The 23,386-nt window shown below is 40.5% G+C and overlaps 1 protein-coding gene across 1 annotated transcript in view; it reads right to left on the minus strand.

The window, feature by feature from the left end:
- Positions 1-2,797: 2,797 nt before the first annotated feature.
- The window catches only part of CRYBG1 (crystallin beta-gamma domain containing 1), a 101,140-nt gene continuing 80,551 nt past the window's right edge, over positions 2,798-23,386 (minus strand). Inside the window, exons 15-23 of the mRNA XM_086461330.1 lie at positions 19,273-19,399; positions 19,051-19,083; positions 17,188-17,297; positions 16,803-16,932; positions 12,938-13,077; positions 10,934-11,057; positions 9,052-9,210; positions 5,762-5,924; positions 2,798-2,886 (exon numbers count right to left, since the gene is read on the minus strand). Coding sequence (XP_086317456.1) covers positions 2,798-2,886; positions 5,762-5,924; positions 9,052-9,210; positions 10,934-11,057; positions 12,938-13,077; positions 16,803-16,932; positions 17,188-17,297; positions 19,051-19,083; positions 19,273-19,399 — 1,075 coding nt within the window. The remainder of the gene's footprint in view (positions 2,887-5,761; positions 5,925-9,051; positions 9,211-10,933; positions 11,058-12,937; positions 13,078-16,802; positions 16,933-17,187; positions 17,298-19,050; positions 19,084-19,272; positions 19,400-23,386) is intronic.

Consider the following 23,386-nt stretch of genomic DNA (forward strand, 5'->3'; position numbering starts at 1 on the left):
CTGCAGTCAGTCCTTTACTGGTAAATGACACTTGAACGTGAATTAGTACGTAGCAACTCTTTCTTTAAAAGCTCACACAGGATGCAGAATTTTACAGAAAAGTCTTAGCAAAGTCTCTGATTCCCTCATACTCTGCCTGTTAATAACCGTTAATGTGCAGACAAGAGATATGAACGTCCCTTGGGTATTTCTACATGAAAGCCATGTTGACAATGTAGTTGTGACTTTTGCAGAACACCCCTCACGCTTGGGATAAGAGGAGCAGCCGGCAGCATTTTCAGTTTGTAGATCTTGGAGCTTTTATTTTCCAGATGTTTTAGCTAAGCTCTGGACTGGTGCGGCATGCCTTTACCTAACTGACCATGTGAAACTTGTGCTGTCCTTTTTTTCCCTGTCCTTTTCTAGATCTGTTCACCTCTATTAATATATATTATTACTAATTAGTTCATTCTCAGAACCTGTAAACTTTTCCTGTATTAAGTGGTCACATCGCCGTCTCAAGACCTGTACTTTAATCCCGATATGGCAATCTCTCATGGCATAACTAATCTGAGTAGAAGCACAGAACAAAATCAATCTGTAACTGATAATTACTCTAATTGCCTAACTCCTGGCGCAGATTCAGCCGACTACAGTGTTTAGGCAGGCAGGCTAGACATGATTTTGTCAGTAATCAGGAGACCGTGTTCCCGCCATGCCGCCTGTCACTGCTGGTGGGGGTGAAGTGCCTGAGGGGGTACGTGTCTGCCGGTCCTGTTTTAAACTTACCGTTTTGCCAGAGATGGGCTACGGAGTGACTTCCCCTGCAATTACGGAGGTAGATCGAAGGAAAAGTGGTAACCTCTTAATTGAGAACTGCACATTTACTGTGGTGCAACAACGGTGATGGCAAAAGCCATCTCATGCAGTGCTTCCACCAGGGGACAGAAACAGCAGCCACGTGAACTGTGGCCCCATGTACAAATGTGCCAAACACGTGCTTGTACAGGAGAAGCATCTGTTCCGCAGAGCCTGCAGCTACCCCAACACCACGTATTCGCTCCTCACTAGCTAGCTGTCACAGGGGAATTATGGACAGAGAAGGGCACAAGACAGAAGCAAAACCAACCATAAAACATCAGCTTTCTACCTTTAAAAATAATTTCAATAAAAAGTTACCTAACTTAAATTTATTTGTAAAATGCTATATTATATATAGCAAGAGCACATCAGTATGACAAAGTACCACTGTTTGGAACCAATAACAACCACATTTTCTATGAAGAACTAAAAGCAGCACATTTCAGAGCAACAAAACTTCAGTATGTCTGTACAAAAGGAGGAAAATTAGTAAGGCACTTCCTTGAGGGTGGAACAGTAAAAGCACCAGTATCCTTTGAGGCAATACAATAGTAATGAAAATGTTAATTTTAAACAGACTTACTATGCAAGACAAAGGCCTGGATGCTCCTAGGAGCAGCTTGTAATAACACTGGTCTAAGCCAGAACAAAACACAGCAGCATCGTACAAGACTTTGTTTGTATTTTACCTTTTTGCCAACATTATTAAGGAAAACTAACAAAACCAGGTTAAGAGCAGGGCAACAGAAGAACTTCTTGAAGTCATTCGTGTGTCTTACTTGTCACAAGCTCTTTACTAAACCAGTAACACTTACTTTGAACAGGCACAGCCCTTGTGACTGGGCAGGTATCCAGTCTTGGCTGTGCCCCTTACTAGAGCAGCCGGACGTTTCTGCCCAGCAGCCACCGGGAGCCAGCAGCCCACCTCAGACGCTGCTCTCCAGCGTCACCACAAATACCTCTGGTGGGCGTCTGGCATTGTCCACGCTAAGCCCAACAGGCAGTGGCTGAAAAACTTCGTAACCACAGCGCTTCGGTGCTGCTGCAGTCAGCTGTAGTGACTCCCTAATAATTCTTATTTTCGGTATGATTTTGGAGTTGAGGAAGACTGTACTTACTGGAACTGTTCTATAAGGTAAAAATTTGACTTGGCAAAGAAGTAAAATACCCTTAACTCAAAAAGTTAGGCAGCCTAGAAAACGGTCAAGTTCTTCACATTCTGATGCATCCTTTTGCCAGCCCTCTCTTTTTCTAACAAACATCTACTAATTTACATCATCTCTACATGAGAAAAATCTTGAATTTTTTCTTAATTTAGGACTTACTATATTAGCATACTAACTATATTTGAAGCCACATGTTAAAAATTCTTTGGATGTGCTGTGTGCTAGCAGCCTTTAAACTTCCAGTAAGCTTAAGTTTGTTCCAGTGAAAAAAATACATTAATTTCCAGTAGTGAGTATTTCTTTATACTACAGCCCATAGGTCCAAATTGCTGTACCCACATACACACTGCACTCCTCTCCTTTATAAAATAAGCTTTAAGTATTTTTTAGCCCTTCTCTCAGTTAAAAACAACAATTTTTAAAAATAATTTAAAATTACACTTACTGACTATTCTGGATTAACTACTCACTGACACAACTGTAACTCCATAGGGTCTCTCCCACCTCTAGTTCTTCCACTCTAGCCCGAGGCATACTACCACTCTCTACCTCACACTGAGTTGTGATGATTAAAAAAAAAAATAAAATAAGAAGGTTGAGAGATACTCAAGCTTTTATAGGGATAATAATCTTAGATACAGAGGCGAAATCATTCTGTTGCTTGTTCTTTTTAAATTTGCAAAGAAAAGACAAAGCTCTCATTGTCGATCCTGTATCCTTCCGAGATGGCTGTGCCGATTCTAGCGTCTGGAATAGCGCCCAATTCAAACGTCATCTTTGCTTGTTTGCGTTTATACAACTAGTGGTTCCCAACACTGCGTTAACTTTTCTTCGTTGACTGTGTTGACAACAACGTGGTCGCGATCATATTGTGTGCCCCCTGTAAAGAAAAATTTCCAAGAGCGTAGATTATCTTTGCAATAAGACACATGTACTTCAGGTTTCAGGGCAACTTAGTAAGGGCTGGTGCAGACCGTTTCTCTTCTCCCCAAGGCACTGAAAAGACAAACTCATTTTCATCACTGCCTGCTGTTGGAATTAACACTGAAACGAGGGAGCCTGCCTGCTCCTCTCCACCCCTTCACTAACCCAGTACCTCAGCTTTTTCAGCCTGGATGGGAAAGGAAGGAACCACTGCAATACACTCAGGCGTAGCTCCTTTAAGACTGTCACTTCCCGAAAGTCACACTTGGCTGTTCAGTTTCCCCTCAACAGTTGTCGCTTTGCTCTAAAGATGATGTTTACATGATGAAATGAGTCCTGCTGCGAACAGACAATACAGCATGACACCAAGGACAAGGACTGGTACTCATTTAACTCTTCGCCTTTATAATCCTGTATTTTGACCACTGGTATCACCAGTCGCCATACACAGAGTATTACCCAGTCTTCATCTGTTTCCACTGGCAGCTGAACACACCTGAATGCAAAATATAACCCTTTCTTAGAGGGGCTTAATTTACCCGCGTGATGCAATGCCAAACAGGTTCCCACAGAAGAGCGCCATTAGTATTCTGACTTAAGAAACTCGGAAGCAAAGAAATGTTTGACTAGGGCTGAAAGTTAGAACTGACTTTTTTCCTCCGCGGATGTAGTGCATACTGCAGAAGTGCAGACACGTGCATCTCATGTCGTACAACACATCTGCAACAGCAAGTAGCAGTCCCACTGGAAGCAGCCACCTCAGCCAACCGTTTACACAGAGCACCAGGACGCTCCCATGGACACTGTCATTCATTCTGCACCCCTATAGCCTCCCCCTTCCCCACCCCCTATAGCCTCACCCTCCCCAAATGAGCAAAAGACAAGCCCAGCAGCTGAAAGCTTGTGATGAGCTTAACAAAGAGGTATTCTAGCAGATCTCAGACAGAAACACTCTAGGCACCTGGAGTCCTGCACGGGCAGCCACATTTAAGAGCAGCTCTTTCATACTAAGGAAATGCCATCTCAAGCACCTTAGCTGTTCTCAGCTTCAGCAGTTTGGGGGAGGGTGCCACTGTCCCAAATCAGAAAGGTCTCTGAGAAGGTGAACACCAACGTGATTTTCTCTCCTTGCCATCACCAGGCAATTACTAAAAAGCAGTAGAGATACACAGCAGAAATACTTGCAAAGTTCTTCAGAAAGAGAGAAAAGAAGGGAACACCAGACCAAATACTCCCACGGGAAAAAAAACAACCCTAGCCAGCAGCTACAAAAACTAACATTAGCTCCATAGCTCGGTTATCACTGCGAGCACAAAAAATATTTTGTAAGCTGTGTCTGAGAGAATGTAAACATGTTAAAATGGGAAAAGATGGGATTTTTCTCAGTGGAACAAGAGACTATTTACTTTGATAGAGCGGTGCTCTGGACAAAATCTTTGTGCTATGCCACTACATCCACAAGGTGGCATGGGTAACTGCACAGCTGAACCACTGCATGCATTTACTGAAGAATTCCTTAATGCTCAACTTGTGGTCAAGAATGGACGAGCAGAACTGGCAGAAACAGGGAATGTTCCTACTAGGCCCCAAATAAAAGCTAAAGGTACTGACTCTCTCATACTTACCATACAGACGTCTTTTTTTTCCCCTCATTCTTTCATCACCAGACTTATCTATTGTGAAGTTCTTAAATTATAAATGCAGGAAATAATTCCTTTTAACATGATTAACCAGGCAGCCTAATAGTACGTCTGCTTGTTTGGTGCAACTTGGAACTAACTTTACAAAAGGTATGCAGTCATTGTGACTAGAGAGTCACCCTTGAACTGGAGTCTTTTTGGTAAGTTTAGAATTAATCATCACTAGCTTTTTATGGCAGTAAAGAGAATTTGTGACTACTTGTGCCAGTGTTGTATTATGGTCAGACATTAGATAACCTTTTTCTCACAGTTCTGATAGTCCTGTCCTTTGCAGTTCCAGAGTGCTGACTGTTGACCCCGGTATTTTTCTTTCCTTTTTTTTTTTTTTTTTTTTTTGGTAATTGCTGTAATTAATGTCACAGCATCAATGCAAAATGAATTTTAAAACGGCTAAAAAAAGTTAACAGCTATAGGAAATTACTTCCCCCCACCCAAAAATGCAGAGTTATGTAAAAACATCTGATTATGCTAATTCTGCTAATCATTCAATTTGTTGCCTTTTCAGACCTATGAAACTATGAAAACAAAGTTCAGGAACAGTATTTACATGAATCAAATTGCTCTGACAAAAGCAACTGTAAAACACGCATCAAACGTGCACAGACCTCAGGCTGCTATGGCAGAATCTCATGTTCACAATAAAGGTATAGCCATTAATAAATGAAAAAACTTTTTGCATCTCATCACATCAGTGTACAAGCCTGCCTTTGCTTTCCTAATATCCTTTGGCTATTGCATCTACAACTACTATATAAGAAAATTTGCTCTATACAAATTAAAGTTAATAAGAAGCTAGGTTTTTATTGCTTCACCATTTTAAATAATTATATTCACATCACCCAGTGCCTCTAAAATTAACTGAGGATATCTACAGTGAGTGGACACTGGGAATACAAGATAAGCAAGTACTGTGAGTTACTAAACTCTACGTAGGAAACATGAATGAAGTCCTAGGACCTGTATAATTCTTGAGGTCAGACTAGCTAATCGGGTCTTTTTTGATTCTAGATTAAAGTAACTATAACACCATCCTTAATTTATAGGCACGTTTAGTACCCATCCCACTTTATATATACATGTATTATACCATGTAATTAAGACACAATGTAATGAGATAACATATTTGCTTACCTTTGATATCTAAAACCAGCTTGGGTTTCATCTTGCTGTAAATCCTGCCATCAGGACTAATATGCCAATATTGTTTGTCTTCATTCCGCTCAAATGACAGACCAAGTTTAGAGCCAGGAGTTATAAGATTTCCAACAATTGCCAAGCAGCAATCCTCCGCCATCTGTATCATCAGAGAGGCAACAGGTGTTATTCAAAACGGCCTTACTTCTAGCATCCACTGTTTTTTAATCAGATAGGAGAAATGTCAGCAGGGGAGAACAGTATCTATGAACTATTTTCCCTAAAGGAATGCATTTTTGCCCCAAACTCAAGCCTATTTATTTGTGTTCTTGTTTCTGCTGACACTCTCCTCTACATCAGAACATTAAAATAACCACGCTGTATTAGATCCAAAGGTACAATCAGCACCTGTCTCTAGCAGTGGCCAGTAACAGATGCCATGGAAGATTACGTTCACTCTGCTCTTGCATGCGCTATGTTCCTAGTAATCTCTCCCGGTCTACAGCAATTTCCAGCCCCGAGACTTTTCCCTGCAGAGCTGGTACCTCTAATACTCGGACAGTTTCTGTCCCATATGTGGATTTGTTAATCACTGCCCACTGAGATCAATGTAACTCTTTTACATGAACACCGTTCTGTATCATAACCCTTCTGTGGCACACAGTTCTAAGTCTTAAGTAACACTACTATTAAAAAAAAAAAAAAATTAAAAAAAATTTGATAGGCAACTACTAGTTTTATTTGATGCTCTCCTCACCCCCCCTTCCCCTCCCTTATTTTAAGGGATGTCTTGTCCATGCTATGCTTGCAGAGACTTCAATCATAGCATCTCTCAAACCTCTCCCTTTGCAGGCTAAAAAGTCATAGAATCATAGAACAGTTTGGGCTGGAAGGGACCTTTAAAGGTCACCTAGTCCAACCTCCCTGCAGTGGGCAGGGACATCTTTAGCTGGATCAGGTTGCTCAGAGCCCTGTCCAACCTCACCTTGAATGTTTCCAGGGATGGGGCTTCTACCACCCTGTTCCAGTGTTTCACCAGCCTCACTGTAAAAAGAAATCCTTCCTTGTATCTAGTCTAAATCCACCCTCTGGGTCTTCTAGGCTGCAAGTGCATATTATCGGCTCATGTCCAGCTTTTCATCCACCAGTATCCCCAAGCCCTTCTCTGCAGGGCTGCTCTCAATCCCGTCATCCAGCCTGTATTGATACCGGGGATTGTCCCGACCTAGCTATTTTGTCTCTTTCACAGTGTATCATAATAGTTTTTTCTTCTTTGTTCTATATTCTTTAGTTCCTAGTCATTTGTATCACTTGATTTGAAAACTCTACAAATGTCTTTATGGTTAAAAAAAGAACTGGCAAAAATCAAGCTTACTTGAAGAGAATATTAAGGCCGTATTAGTAGCACATTACAATTAATTATTCAGTGTGAACAGTGATTTTCAGTAGATCACCATAAGCTGCCTTATGACTTCTGAATGGACTTCAGTGGCAGGTTAAATAAACACTCATCTGCCATTGTTGATATGGCCCTAAATTATTACAGTTTTGAAAAAGTAGCATTTCTTACTATCATAACCTAGAATTGAAGTAAGTTGATTTAGTTCTGCAGTTCTCATCTGTATCTAAAAGGGTTCTCCAGTGGGACTTGGAAGACTCAAACCTTACACATTAGGCCTACCAGGCCACCAGCTCACCCATCTCCAAGAAAGTCATAAAGAGCAAGGGGACCTGAATTCGTACCTGCTATTCCTATCTGTTTCTGACAAAATGAGCAGAATGACTTTCACATGCTGCCTACCGGTTATCCCACTTACCTAAACCAGCCTTTCCTTGAAAACCTCAGGCACACCTCAAGGCACCATGACTCAGCCCGTGAGATGACCTAAGCTTACAGGAAGAAAGGCACAAGTTCTCCCAATGACCTATGTCTGCCTACGTGCACGTACCTACCCACCCACAAGCTTAATTTTCTTTAAAAAATGTGGTGGAAAACTTTTTTTTTTTGGTGCAAAACTCATTTACTGCTGTTCAACAGAAAGATGGCAGAGCTCTGTAAGAGTTCAGACACTTAAGATCAATGTTGCCAGCTTGCACTTTGCGCTGAGCTACCTGACTGCTCTACAGCACGAGCTGTGTATTTTCTGTGCGCAGAAAAACTGCTTTCTAAGACACAGAGATGGGGACAAAACCCAAGCGCTTTCACCCAAAGCCATACAATACCACGCTGTCTCAATATGAATACTTCCAGTGAAACGCTGGAGAGCCACTGTCAAGAGAGAAGTCTTTTGTACGCGACATTAAAGCTTTTAGCTTACTTTGCATCATTTTGCTGTCTGCATAAATCCCTTTTACTACTGCATGGGTCCTGTAAACATGTCCAAACAATGCCTTAGCTTATTAACAGTAAGATTCTTCCCTCCAGCATAGATGACATAGTTATAAATGGCTCCTTTGAAGTTATACAATCCTATAGAAAAAGTTCACATGATTCTTTGCAGTCAAGCTGTTTAACAGTATTAAAGTAACTTAATTTTCTTTGGCTGGCATCCCTACCTAAGACTGTTCACGCTTAAACATTATGAACTGTGCATACCTCTGCTCACCTCAATGGCAATTCGCACATGATTAGTTTTATGGACTGTGAGAAAAGTAGGACTTCATTTGGCAACTTGTACAGAGGAATGGAAAAGGGATGAATTTGACAAATACAGGGATAACCAGAAAAAAACCCAACCAAACACAAAATGCAAAAAACCCAAGAACGTAGGGTTTTATCTTTAAGCTTGCCTGAATGCAGAAGAAGATCTAACCTACATTACACTAACTGACCTACCACAAGGTATGCATAGTTCAAAATGTCATCAGGAAGAGTCTGCATTTTAAAAGGTCTCCCCTGCTTTGACATTTTTGTGATATTTTCGCTGTGGAGAAAGAGGGCATGAATGTGGAAGGAGCTCACAAAAAGCAAGACAATGATGTTCTGGTGTTGATAGTACTTATGAGGCTACTATTCTTTAGGGGAAAAGTAAATTGTAACTAAAATCCCTCAAAATTTCAATTACATCAAAAAAGGCATCACACAGCTAGTTTAAATCACCTGAAAAAGCCAGAGTCCAATAAAAAAAAAACCAACCCAAACAAAAAAAACCCTACAAAAAGATTATATTACAGCTGAAACTGAATAAGCCTATAAAATAAATTAAGATGACACAGTAGGAACTGAGTTCAGAAAGCCCTACTATTGGAGAGGAAAAGAGAAAATTCATGTTGAACTTGACCCTCACCCGGCACCTTATGAATCCATCCTGATAAACCCAGATTTGATCATCTGAGTCTGTATCTTCTGCAACCTGTATCCTGAGAAGATTCAAGTTGTCTAAGTTTCCATCAGCTGACATGAATTTTCCCGTTTCCTTGTTTCGAAGCCTGAAGTACACACGTTTCTGCAGAAAACAACAGAACTCTTTAACCACAGTCTCAGTGCAGAATGCATCCCGCTCTGGTTAACTTCAGAGCAATTACTGCTCAGTGCTGAACCCCACGCCTCCCTTTTTCTTCCAGAAAGCTTACCTTTCCTATTTTAGAATTTAATTCCAAAGCCCATAAATGTATAGAAAAATCCAAGCCTTGAGAACTCACCATTCTGCATGGAGAATTTTAGGCTTTCCTGTGCACTGAGATCAGCACACAGTGGAAAGCTAAGAATTTTTAATTCACAGCAGCACTAACTTCTCTCTGCTAACTTCTTGTATAGTATAGAGCTCTCAGCTTTCATTCAGGGTGCACCTGTGCAGTGCTGCTTCTTTCACTGGCAGCAAGTAATACACTGTACATTCATGCTGTGGCTTGTTACACGTTAACATTTCTGTTTAGACAAGGTCTCATCCAGGGCTGTCAAAATGCATTATTCCTAACCCTACTTAAGGCTATACAAAGACAACACCATGACAGCAAGCAAGTGCATTTGGTCACAGCTACAAGTAATCTGTGAATTGGAAAAAGTTGTTTCCTCATAAAATATGGCTCAGCAAGAACCTCAAATGTTAAAGCTCACAGGATTGCTGTAGCATTGGACCAAATCACATGGCCCTTATTTAGAGAACAAAACAAAAAGGATCATGAGAGTAAGTTTTGCATTAAATTTGCAAATTATTCTGTCAAGTAATAAGCAGGGAAGGACCTTTCACCCCTAAATCAACACTAATTCAAAATCACCTAAATCAAAATCACTACTAATTGAAGTATGCAATTTTGTTGACCAATTTTCTTGTTGTTCCAAACATAATGCAGATAGTACAGACAGTATATCAGTGATCAGTTTGAGCGCTAATTATAAAACAACTTAAAATAATTTATATATAGTAGTTATAAAATCATAGAATGGTTTGGGTTGGAAGGGACCTTAAAGATCACCTAGTTCCCACCCCCCTGCCATGGGCAGGGACACCTCCCACTAGACCAGGTTTCTCAAGGCTCCATCCAACCTGGCCTTGAACACTTCCAGGGATGGAGCATCCACAGCTTCCTTAGGCAACCTGTTCAGTGTCTCACCACCCTCAGGGTGAAGAACTTCTTCCTTGTATCTAGTCTAAACCTGTCCTTTCCCAGGTTCCAACCATTACCCCTTGTCCTTTCACTGCAGGCCCTTGTAAAAAGTCCCTCCCCAGCCTTCTTGTGGGCCCCCTTCAGGTACTGGAAGGCTGCTATAAGGTGTCTCCAGAGCCTTCTCTTTTTCCAGGTTGAACAAGCCCAACTCTCTCAGCCTGTCCTCGTAAGAAAGATGTTCCAACCCTCTGACCATCTTGGTAGCCCTCCTCTGGACTTGCTCCAACAGCTCCAGGACTCTCTCCAACAGCTCCAACAGCAGCCATTATTTGTTAAAATAACTTAGCCAACCCTTATATGCCATACTCTATACTTTGGGTTGGTTTCAAGTTTGCTTAATGAACAATTTAAGCAGTAACACTGCAAAGCCATGTAGCATAATCAAATAGCTTTTATTACAAGCGAAACTGTAGAGTGATTTCTTTACACAATTGCCATGGCTGAAGCTTGTGACATGCATCAAGACTGTAACATTGCTTTCAACTGTATAATACTCCCCCCCACAGCCCCATTACAAAATACAAATTAGTACTTGACAATCTCATGTCAGAGCCTACTCACCTGCAGTAAAGGTCTCAGAGAGCCTATCTGACAATAGCCACTCACTTCATACCAATCTGGAATTTCCTTCGGTGATAACAACATCTGACGCCCCCTGTAATTACTATGCTCATAAATTATCCATCTGTGAGAAAAAAGAAAAGACAAAAAGACAGAATACTTTACTGCCAAATCCTGCTTTGGAATCAGTAAATGGGTTTAATAGAAATCTGTCCCACAAAGTAGCAGTGTTTACCTTTGGAAAGCCAATGGCCTTCTTTCTAACAGGTCTTCAAAAATAATAAAATCACATCCTGATTTAGATCAACTTCATTAAGGTAAGTACACTGCAGTTCACATTTTAAAGTCTGTTATTTAAAAATTACAAGCTGAATGAAACAAAGCATTATCTTGCCTTAAAAGGAGAACCCAACTTCTAAATATCATCTGTTTTCAGGAGGTACTGTGACTCCTCAAGGAGCGTATATGTATGTGCCACATATGCTGTATATGCCAGATTGCTCCATGTGCAGAACCAGCAGTTGTGTGTATCTTAATTGGGTCAGGCCTGACCCACATGGGAAAGAACTACTAGGGACGCAGACTGCAACAAGCAAATACTGGAAGTGTGTGGGAGAGGGAGAGGGGAGAGGGGAGAGGGGAGAGGGGAGAGGGGAGAGGGGAGAGGGGAGAGGGGAGAGGGGAGAGGGGAGAGGGGAGAGGGGAGAGGGGAGAGGGGAGAGGGGAGAGGGGAGAGGGGAGAGGGGAGAGGGGAGAGGGGAGAGGGGAGAGGGGAGAGGGGAGAGGGGAGAGGGGAGAGGGGAGAGGGGAGAGGGGAGAGGGGAGAGGGGAGAGGGGAGAGGGGAGAGGGGAGAGGGGAGAGGGGAGAGGGAGACGGAGGTGTTTCCATAACACTTTCATGTTATGGAAAGAGACAATCAACTATATTGTGGTTATGGTGAAAGATACTGACATCTCAGGAGACTTAAGAATATGGTGTATGTACCTTTTCTTATGACCTTTATGTTTCAAATTTCAGTGAGGTGTGCTAAGGAACCCTTTGACCAGACCAGCTTATCCAGATGGGGAAAATGGTTTGCTCTACAGATCTGCTAGATCTGTGCAGATCTGCTATCCACTTGAGGGCAGTCTTAAGCTATCCAACAGCATCCCTCTAGCACACACCTTGGAAATTTACCTCTTCAAAAGAACACGTTTAAATGCAAAGCAACAGTAACATGGATTTATCGGTAAAAAAGTAAGTCACATTCTTCCAAGTTAGAAAAAATCTGAACATATACTTGGGGCAAGTATCTTGGAGGTAGGTGTTAACAACAGGAAAAACACAAAATGAGAAATTTAACAGATCTGCTGGAGCACTGGAAGAAGACAGCACAGTGGTTTTCAAAATGCTTTCAGACAGTTTTTAAACTTCATCACAGGCTATTTTTTTTACATGATCTTCAAAAGTAAATCTAGAGAACACAGCTGCTTAAAAATACCTAATGAATTTAACTGCTACACTTACAACTAAGAGCCTGACCCAGTTCCTGAAGTAAAAGAGATTATTACTAATGCCAAAAGGGGCCAGATCTGATTGTAGCACTGTGTGCTTAACATCTAGGTAAAAGGATGTGAAGACTTATTAAAACATTTTGAACTTATGACACAGATCACAAACTAATTTTTTAAATTTTTTTTTTTATGACTGAGACCTAAACCAAGAGCACAGAAGTTGGTTTTATGGATGCTATGCAAGCTGGCTTTTACAATATGGCATGAGAGAAGACACCAGTTTCCTTGTGAGCTTCAGTCAAATTAATTTCAACTTCTAGCACAGGGCACCAGTCAGTGATAACGTGCTGTTGAAACAGAATGTGAAAAGGCTTGGTAAGAAGAAACTGCATTAATGCACTGCACACATTATGACAGTCTGATTTTATACTCCTTGGTTTCTAACACCTGTAATCTTCCTGTTGAATAAGTACATCATTCTAAAGAATCAAAAAGTGATTTTAAACTTACACGCCACCAAGGACTTGAACTGAAGCTATTCGAGGATTGTATCCCAAGAACTGGAGATTTAAGATTTCTGTACTGAATTCGATTTTCTTTCCTTGGAAACCCACCTTTTCAAAAAGAGCTATGCATGGCTCAGACAACTCCTGCAAAGGGAAGATGAGCAATTTTATAGGACGTTAGAACTTTAGATGGTGACTGTGAACATCATTGCGACACACGGCCCTTTTATTTCAGAGGTTTCTTCTTGACTGTTTCTGATAGAAGACCCTGAATAATGTTTTCGCTCTGCAGCAAGTTACTTAAAAGAAATAAACACAAAATAAAGTGCCCTTATAAAAAACACACACAAAGGATCTTCTTGCATGGAACATAAAACTTCCTTATCTTAAGACACACAAATGTCTCTGTGGCTGATTCTTGCATAATATCTTAAGTATGTTTTAAAATACATTTTAATTAATGCTATCCCTCTTCTGTTGCACTGAACCCCACTCACTGTGGGAACTTTCATCTTCAGGCCTGAACACACAGAAAGATAGTATTGATTTCTACAGCTAAAAATGATGACAGCCTTGTCAGCACTGCTTATCACTTACTGCTCTCATTTTTAACTCCTACAGTAGGTTATGGCAACATCAGTCTCTGATTAGACAAAAGCTTCAAGATTCATACTTCTGACGTGAAATTCATGACTCAAACAAAAACTGTTAACATCTGAATCCTGCAGACTGCTGTGGGGAGATGATTCTTCCCCCTCTCTGCCAAAACGCTTCTGGTGTCAAAGGGATTCTGCCCATATGAAGCTCCCTGCATCAGTGAATCCATTTTAAATGTCTTCTGGGTAATGAACCTTGGACTCTTTTCTGTGTGGCAAGGTATCTGTAGTGGACTGGAAACAGTATCTGTCAATTAAGGCCTTCCCCTGGAAGCTGGCAGGTAAGGGTTTGAAATCCCTCAGGATAAAGTCAATTAAGCCCAAGTGTCCTGGTGTTAAGAGTTTACGCTCATAGACAGAAACGACCCTGCCACTCCCTTCCTTGCAAGTCTTCCAGCCACAACTGCATAAAATCAATGCCATAGTCAGAAGAGCTCCTTCCTGCTGGCGTGTGTTCGGCATGCTCGAAACACATCAACTGGATCGGGAACGCCCGACATGACGCGAAGTCTCAGCAGACTCCCATCTGGCCTCAGGCACGGAAACAGGCCCTCCAAGGCAGAGGTGGCTCCGTACATGCATGGCAGCAGCTATCTGTGCTTCCATGTGACTTTGTTAGGCAAGACCTTGTGTCTACCAATCTAGACACTGCTTAAATTCCTCTTTAATCTTCCTTTAGATATTTAAGGGCCTGGATGATAATGTTGCACGAACGTCACCATTATCTGCACAGCAGTCCAGGTTATCGCACAGCAGCTGAGCAGTGAGCTCCCAATCACATGCATGCTGCTAGGCTGCGGAGAATGCCAGAAGAGGCCTCTCAGCTTACTCCAAAATCAGAGTATGCTTATCCCCACTACAACAGGTTAACACAAGTTAGACTGTCAGGTGTCATCATGGGTAAAGCGCCCAACAGGAACAGTCTCACCATGATGATGTACTGGTGTCTCTGACCCCTGAAGCCATTTTACAGACCTGCACTCTGAGACATGCAACTGGTCAGGCAGCAGCCCTTAAGCCATATGCAATGCTTCAGAAACAACCTACTTACAAAGAACACAGACAGAAAAGGAAATCCTCCAATTTTCTACCACACCTTCCACTCTGGGCATTTTTTTAGATTCAGCAGCAACACTGTTATATAAAACATTCCCCACAGACAGAAGTGCAAGGGCAGCTCAGGAGTCTTCTTTCAGTACTTCCCATGCACTGCAGTGTACGAAGCTCGTGCTCCTGTATATCTACATTTAGTTATTTCACAGTTGCTCATTATAAAGAAGTATTTTCAGCAAAACTGTTGAAGCATAAACCACATTCACAGTTGGTTTTATAGTATGTTCAGGAAAGAGAACATGTAGCAAATTCAAGAAGGAAAAATGCTATTTTCTATCTGCAGCACAACCACGTGGAGCATGCAAAGCAAGCACAATCAAGCAAAGATACAGTGGTACAAAAAAACCCAAAAAACCTTCACCTTATGAACAAAAACCCTTTTAACTTTCCCTTCCAAGTTTATCAAATATCCCTTTCACTTCCTTTCTTTATGGTCCCTTAGAAATGGATCCCTGCAAAGGGGAGTTAAACTAGATAAGTATAGTAACATGATATATTAAAATAGCAAAGGTGCTTCTTGTATAGAAATGTCACAGAAAAAACATGAGTAAACTTACTGGAACAGCAGATGGTGGGGAGGAATTAAGATTGGCACTGCCAAAAAAACAGTCCCAAAACAAATCTGACAGGTGAAACCAGTATCTAGAATAGTAAAGTTCAAACTTTTGTAAAATTATGAAAAATGAGCAGTATAATATGATCATTTCCACGTAACTACTTATTCTCTGTATTCTGGTCTGCTAATAAACCACTGACAAAGCAACCCATTTTCCTCTTCTCCACAGGTAGGAAGCCTCTGAAGAAGGAAACAGCAGCACGTGACCTGTCATCACCAGACAGATGCAGTTCTGTGCTACTGACTGAAGTGTGATAAATTGTAGGGCCAGAACAAGCTTCAGAAGTTATAAGAACTTAAAGAGGCACAGAACTAGCATTTGGCTGTCTTAACACGATGGTCTCTGTCACAAATAATGAATCTTCCAAAAGTAACCTGATCCTTCCAGCTGAAACAAGCATTTGAAATCCAACAACTCAACACTGACATGCACAAAAGAGCCTATTTTAATTCATGGCTAGAAACACTTCTACTGTTTTTAACAGGATCTGTCGACTGGACGGCCAAAGAGTTCAGAAGGCAGACATACTTGCTGCAGATGTTTGTTTACATGGTACATCAAAATGCTCCAGAGACATGAAAGAGGATGACACATTCTAGTTCTCCTTCGTCAACTGCTACATCACTGACAGGTTACCAAAATTACAGTGAGTGCAACAGTTACCAAATTCAAAGAGAGTCAATGGGGTGGTACTCCTTTTTTAAAATGAATACCATCTCTTCATATTGCCGTAAGTTCCTGGATTCTTGACCACGTTTTGCTAGTAATTACTTTGATCTTAAAAGATACTTGCAGATTCCATAAGTGATCCATCATAATGATTGGTTATAGGCTTGAGCAAACTTGTTCCTCATCACTGAGGAGTTACAAAATATGTAAATGCTGTTTAGTTTGTATCCAACCACACGGTAACACCACCACTGTCTGATTTTGCCAAGTGGCATTGGGTGTTGCTTTACTTTATCTAGATGGGTGCATTATTTTGTGATTAACTTAAATTGCATTTCCCTGATGATAGCAACAGAGTTTTATAATTACATGTACTTCATGCAAAGTTGCTCAGTTAAGTCTGCCTTTTTAATATGCATAAAAAACAAGGTCCACAGTGCAGATATCTCCTCACACTGTCCTACTGACAACAACTCAACACAGTCTAAGTGGTCTCTTCTACTGGGAAATAAAGCATCTGTCTGACACATCCTTGACTCTTTTTACAGAAGTCCTTTTATAAGCTGTCGTTAAGAACAGTGATCCCAGACAACCACTTCTGCGACGTTGCCCGCTTTCCAAAACCAGCACAGAGGTCGAAATAACCTGACTGCTTCTAGGACATTTAACTGCTACTGCATAGAAAAAACAGTAACAAAACAGCCCTCTGTTGTCTGTGCATCCCTAACATTTTTACTGTTGCAAAAAATGGGGAGGTCAGAGTCATCAGTGTACTTTGCTTTACTTTATAATATTTCAAATAGCTTTTACTTACAATATTTATAATCCGTAAAGATTTTAGAACCGCTTGGGGTGAACAACCCATCGCCGTCAGATCAGGATAGATTCCTTCTTCTAATACATACTGGTTACCGGAGAATTCTTCTTGGTCATACACTATGCAGCTGTAGGAAGAAGGAGAAGAAACTGCCTCTCAAGAATTCTGTGCAAGTAAAACGATGCCAGTGTTTCTCAGTCTTTAGCAAGAGCTACTGACAAAAACATTATTTACAATATTTTGTCTTGACAAGCTAAAGATTATTGTGTAAACTGCAAAGCATTTCTGTTCTCTGTAACTCTTCGTATGTTAGAAAGCTGGTTGCTTTTTTAAAGCTTTCACTGTTTCAGTGATTTTGCAATATTCATTCAGTAAAACTTACCTGCCATCTAAAATTTTTGAAGACTTCACAGCAAATGAATCAATACATCTTGTGTTTTTTTCAAATATTTGGCAGTTACCCTTGAATTCAGGCTCTGAAAATAACTGGACCTTTAAAAAGTTATAAACATATTTTAAAACAATTCATTCTTCAACCTCCAGTAACATGTGCCTACCATTACTTCTATAATTAGATTAAAACATACTTAAACCACCCAGACGTCCTCAGTTACATATAATTTTCATTACCTCTTCAGTGTTGCAATCCTTGTTCAAGACAGTAAGGTAACAATACCAAAAATTACTTCTGGCTGTAAATCACTCAGTAACATACAAAATAATTAAAACAACACCAACAAAGATAGCTCCTTGGACTATCTGCTGGAGAAGATTTTTTAAATTCCCACAGAATGGCCAGAGCAGGCAGATCTTTCTTTAGTGAAGGGTCATAAAAAGTTTTGGTTTAGATTATTAACCCATTTAATCTCCAAAATACATACTCTTCAAACTAAATGTAAACTATCTGTCTCTCAGAACATAAATGGGGCATAATCTTGGCAAACTACTCAGACAGCATGCCGACAGGCATGGTATATATTCCCAGGGCAGATGGGCTTTACGTGCCTGTTACAGCTATAGTCACAGTCATGTCAGTTCTTCTTTCCCTGCTCAGGAGGGTAAGAGAGGATACGTCACCCAGAGTCTTTTGTTCTTGTTAAAAAGAGAAGAATTTCTAAGCAGCAAACCTGCTAATTTGGTTAGAGGATAATTAACCCTGATCACACAGAAGTCATTCACATTATCACATGCCTACCAGCTTTATTCACTCTTAACAGAGATACGAGTGTGGGCATGTACAGCGTTCTCCAAAGAGGAACACGCTGACGAGGGATGCAGTCTGTTGACTATAAGCCATTACTTCTTTGTTTCCTTATCCTAAGGTCTTAATAGGCACATAATATACAGAGGCAAATAATTTTTCATGCACATGGCTGAAAATACGCAGCCTTGAGATTTTTATTCCCCACAGTTTATACATTATCCCTATGCAGGAGATTTCAGTGAGGCATGCCACTAATCAAGAATGCAAAATGAGACAGCTAATAAGACTTTTCTCCCTAGTTTTTTGTTCCAGGACATACTCACCATTTTGACCGAAATGAAAATAAAAGTAACTTTGTACAGGGACAAACATGAAAAGGCTCAGAATTATGAAAGGATGAAAAAAGCCACCTATTAGTCTCGATGTCAAAACTACAGATTAGTACTTGCACATAGGAGACAGTCCAACGTAGAAATATGTTAACTGACGGAACAGCTGAGTTCTCCCTGCCATTTCCTTCTCTCAGTTATTGACAAAGATGACATTAACTTTTAAGCACAACTGAGCAGTAAGTGGATGAGATTCCCTTAAAGTGCAATCACCATTAGCAGAACTGTTAGCCAAAGAACTAGGTTCAAAAGCAATTAAGTCACAACTGTACCATGAACAACATCATCTAGTTTGTAGAGCCCTCGCCTCAGCAGCAGAATCCAGATTGCATAGAGGGCTGCGGGCTCCAGCTCCTCAAAACAATCACTGATACCCCAAAACAGCTCACTTGCTGAACCGAAACATTGCCTGTGCCCTGAGAAAGTTCTGATGGCAGCTGTGTTTTAAATCAGACCTTCCTTGCACCTTAATGTGCCTTACTTAAGAGGTTTGCAAAGCAGCCTTCCTTCACCTGCAGTTCTCACTCTTTTGTCTGACTAGTCAACCAACTATGCAAATACCTGGGTGTTACACCAGACAAAAAGCCATTTCTTTATTTACACGTTACAGACACCGCACAGTATGTTTCATGCACTTAGAGAAGTATCTTACCTTGATTTTACCCCTTTCACTTCCAACAATATCCTGCAAAAGTTTGGAGGGGGGAAAAAAAAAGGAAAAACATATTTCAAACAGTGATAAAATAACAAAAATACAAAAGTTTACAAATAATTACTGTTTAAATAATGTAAATAAACTGAATTTGACAGAAAAAAGTCTAGTTCCAAATACTTCAGAGAAACTTGCAAAACAAGTATAAAATGAACTCCTTACCATAACGATGGGTTGAACTGAAGATATTTTGCAATTCTTTCCCCCCCAGGCCTCAATGCTGGGATATAGCCCTTTAGCCAGCACATACTGCTCCCCCGTAAACTCAGGATTCTCATAAGCCACCCACCTAAGAGAGACAGAAGAGGGTGATGGGTAGAAGTCACACTAATTTTCCAAAACACAGACGTATATAAGAACAAATAAAAAAAAAATCTCTCCCTGCAAGTGCCGAACTGTCAGGCTATTAAAACCCTAACCAAATCCGTCTATCTGATACTCCAAAACCCACGCAAATTTGACTTCCACTCACCCTACCATGTTGATATGAATCAGTTAATTAGCCAAAGCAGACCACAAGTTCAAATAAATCATCCGCAGATATCCTAAAAGCTGTCTCCAATAAGAATATTTTGAGACGTTTCACAACTCTATTAATGTATCTTGATCAAGTTCTTCTCTAGAAAAACAGATATCAGAATACAATTTTTTTTGGATAAAACTAACTTTCAGAGTCATCTGGGCAGTAAAGATAGGAATACTGATTTTTAATGTTGCCTCTACCTACAGTTTAGTTGTGTTTAAGCGAATACACACCCCAACAGAAAGCTGAGGTGCAACAACAGACATATATGCTAGTGAGAGCAGGCTGTCTCCTGTTAGGAATCATAGACATCAGCAGGAAGAACATCCTTGAAAGATATGCATTAAAACCAACACAAATTTGACAAGATTCATGTATTTAAATTCAAAGTCATTATTATAACTACTCAGTCACATCTCATCCTTGACACAGGCCACAAACTCAGATTTCTGCATCAAGCCCATAAATTCTCTCTCAGTTAGAATATGCCTTTCTGAAAGACACTGAACTCCCGAGATACACACTTGAAGTACTAGAAAAGCAACTAAACCACTACATGTATCTCTGCAATGTTCAATTACGCCTGCAGCCCTTCACTTCTAGTCTGAAGTATCTGCTATCAGCTAGCCTTGCTATGCATAGTCTACCACATTCAATAAACCTTTTATTATGATATTCTTCTAACCCTGGCTCCATACTGAAAGCCCAGATAAAGCATTCCTGCATTGCCACTACCCTTTGGTTTTGTGATAACCTGCATAACTTTTGTTGCCCTTCACTGCTAGACTTCCCAGACTTTGCCATAATTACATTCTGGCTCCTTTTTAAACTCATCCTCTTTTTGTTTGTTTATGAACTTTGTTATTAAAACTTGCCCCAGTAACAACTGAGTTTCATTCATTATATTTATGCAGGGATCAGGACATCTTGCTGGTTCCTGGTTCTACAAGATAATCTTCTACACGTAGTCAACCAGCTTTTAATTTTAGCCAATGCTAACATAATGAGTGTATGCTAGGTGATGCCAAAACCCACTTTCAGTGCAGTCTGCATACAGAGTTTCAACACTAACAAAAAACTTCACACCATAAAGCAGTAAAATGATAAGGAACTCATAATTTGCAGTGGGTGCTAACTCTCACCATCTGAATTCACCATAAAACGATCTATGTGTGTCGAGCAACTGGATTCTGTTAAGCTACGGTCTTATTCCAAGAACAAATGCCACAGTTTCTGCAGGTATAAGAAGTGGGGTAGCTTCTAACTGAAACAAAGCTGCATCAACACGTATGCGCTGAGAGTATGAGCTTCATATTACTTGTCCATGGCAAACGCTCACACAGTGATTCACATTTATCACTATTCACATCTCTTGGTTTGCCTCATGTATAATCAATTAATCTAACTTGTTATGCACTAATTACTTAAGGCATATTTCAAGGCATATTTCAAAATCACCTCATAGTAATTCATCAAAGAGACATTGGTATGTACAATAAATTGAGCAGACAGTTCAAATGTCTCAGGTGTGTCTATACCTGTATGCCACATATACTGAAAGCTGTGAAAATGAGGTTTCCTTAACCAGTTTCTTCAGCAGATGTTCATTTGATTTTTCAATGCACAAATGCCACGGTTTAACTTGACAGTTCAACTTGATTGACATCTATGTAAACAAGAGTTTCTGATATTAAGTGAATGATAAAACATGCCTAAGAATTCCTAAGAATCTCTCGATAGCAGTAATTTCCTTTCCCTCATCTAAAAAGAAGCCTGAATACAGAAGTAATCAACGTATCTCACTCACATGTTTATGCTGGAATCAATGGGATTTAAGTAAATACCACTCTCCCATGTAAGTCAGCCCATGCAGTTAGCCAGAGTTTACTGGTGAAACACTTGTGCTTTTCCACTTCATTCAGAAGCCCATACAAGCTGCTGAGAGTAGTAATAACATCATCAAGGACAGGCAGCTGAATTCAGTACCAGCTAAACCTGTCAGACCTCAAGACTCTCCCAAGGAAGGAGCACTGCCTTAATCCAACTTCTGACTTAACAGAAAGGCCTGGAGAGCAAGACATCGCTTCCATATCTGAGCAAGAGAGTCATATCCCAGCTGCCAGGCACCACAAGAACTGAAGCACTGCTTTGCAGCATGGCAACAACAACCCTGCCCCACAGGGAGTGAGTTCTCCTAACAGTTTTTGTAACCCCCAGCTCTACAAATAGCCTCATCCCAGGTTGCTGGCAGGATGGTGCTGGAGACCTTCACTCCCCTGCACCATCCACGCCCCTGGAACCAGAGATGTAGAGAAAAGTATCATTTACATATTGTTGGTACTATTACACACACTGTATCTTTCCCCAAAGCCTCCTATACATGATGTCTAGGAAGCACCAGCTCCAAACAGGATCTGGAAGGACAGCCAAGAAAAGAACCCAGACACAGATAACTTGCCAAAACCCAGCTTTGCCTATGGTTAGCCCAGGATTCATCTTACCTAACTTTAACTTTTAAAACATTGGCCATTTCTCATTACATATGCTCTTTCTAACGTTAGCGGAGAGGTGTAATCTCCCTTTTTGCATTGCTCACGCTATTTTAGAATAGGAAAGATTATTTAAGTCCTGGAAGGACCTTCTCTCTCAGCTACAGAAGAAATAGCAATACCTTCATTAAACGAAATGCCATAGCTGTAAAAAGAAAGCTTTCAGGCACAGAAGCCCTCCTTCAGGTCTGAAATAGAATCCACAATCTTTAAAGCTTAAATACTACCTAGAGACAATGGGTTTACACTGGCCTATACGTGCTAACCAGACCATGAGGGGCCAGAAAGTTAACTGTCACTTGCAGATGTGTAGCGTGATTAACGGAGAGGATAAGGTAATAAAATCCTGTTTATAAGAAAGAAAGAAAACAGGCTCTCTATCATAGCCCTTCGTGCTTTTGATTCCTAGCATCCCAGCGGCCTGCAAACTTATTTTGTGACTCCTTGAAAGGTTTCTTTGAACGTCAGTTCAGCTCAGTTCAGAGACGGAGGAAGTGGAAGCTTTGTTTGAAATGTTCTCCCACGGGGTACCCAAGGGCTTTTGCCCTTTTCAGCTCCCGGTGGAGGTTTGTTCTTGTACCTTGTGTCTCTCTATTTTCACCCATGTCACCTTCCCAAGTGCATCTAGATTAAATTTACTATGTTGTGGCTCCTGTGTATGAACTACTCATCACCTACTGATTTCCTTACTATCACTATCCATATGTACACTAGAAGCAGCCAAATCTGCACTGTGGACTAATTACTTGAAAATTAGGGGAAAACCAGATGATTACAGGATCACAAGTAAAACAAACGCCTACGTAAAAAACAAATCTGGAAAAGTTCTTCCATCAAGTTCAAAAACGATCAACTAAAAGACAGGGTGTTTTTTCAGTATTTTTGGCAAAAGTTTGGTGCGTTTATGGATAAAGAAACAGTGCATTTCAAACACGCAACTCTTGTGATTTTGATCACTATTAAATATAAGCTTGAGGAGATTTAAGCTGAGAGGAAATCAAAATTGTACATCAGTTGATTTTAGTACTTGCTTAAACTTGTAAAGGGTGTTAACTGTTGCTAATAAATACTTCCATTTTCTGCCACTTAAAATTCTGCCAATTTGGAAACAAAATCAAACCCTACTTAAAAGAAGAAAGGCCTCTCCTATTTTCAGGCAGTTTGGATTGCTTTCTCCCACCCTAATGGCAGAATAATAAAATAA

Source organism: Leptosomus discolor, chromosome 2 (genome assembly GCF_034619465.1).
Source record: "Leptosomus discolor isolate bLepDis1 chromosome 2, bLepDis1.hap2, whole genome shotgun sequence".
Taxonomy (NCBI): Eukaryota; Metazoa; Chordata; class Aves; order Leptosomiformes; family Leptosomidae; genus Leptosomus; species Leptosomus discolor.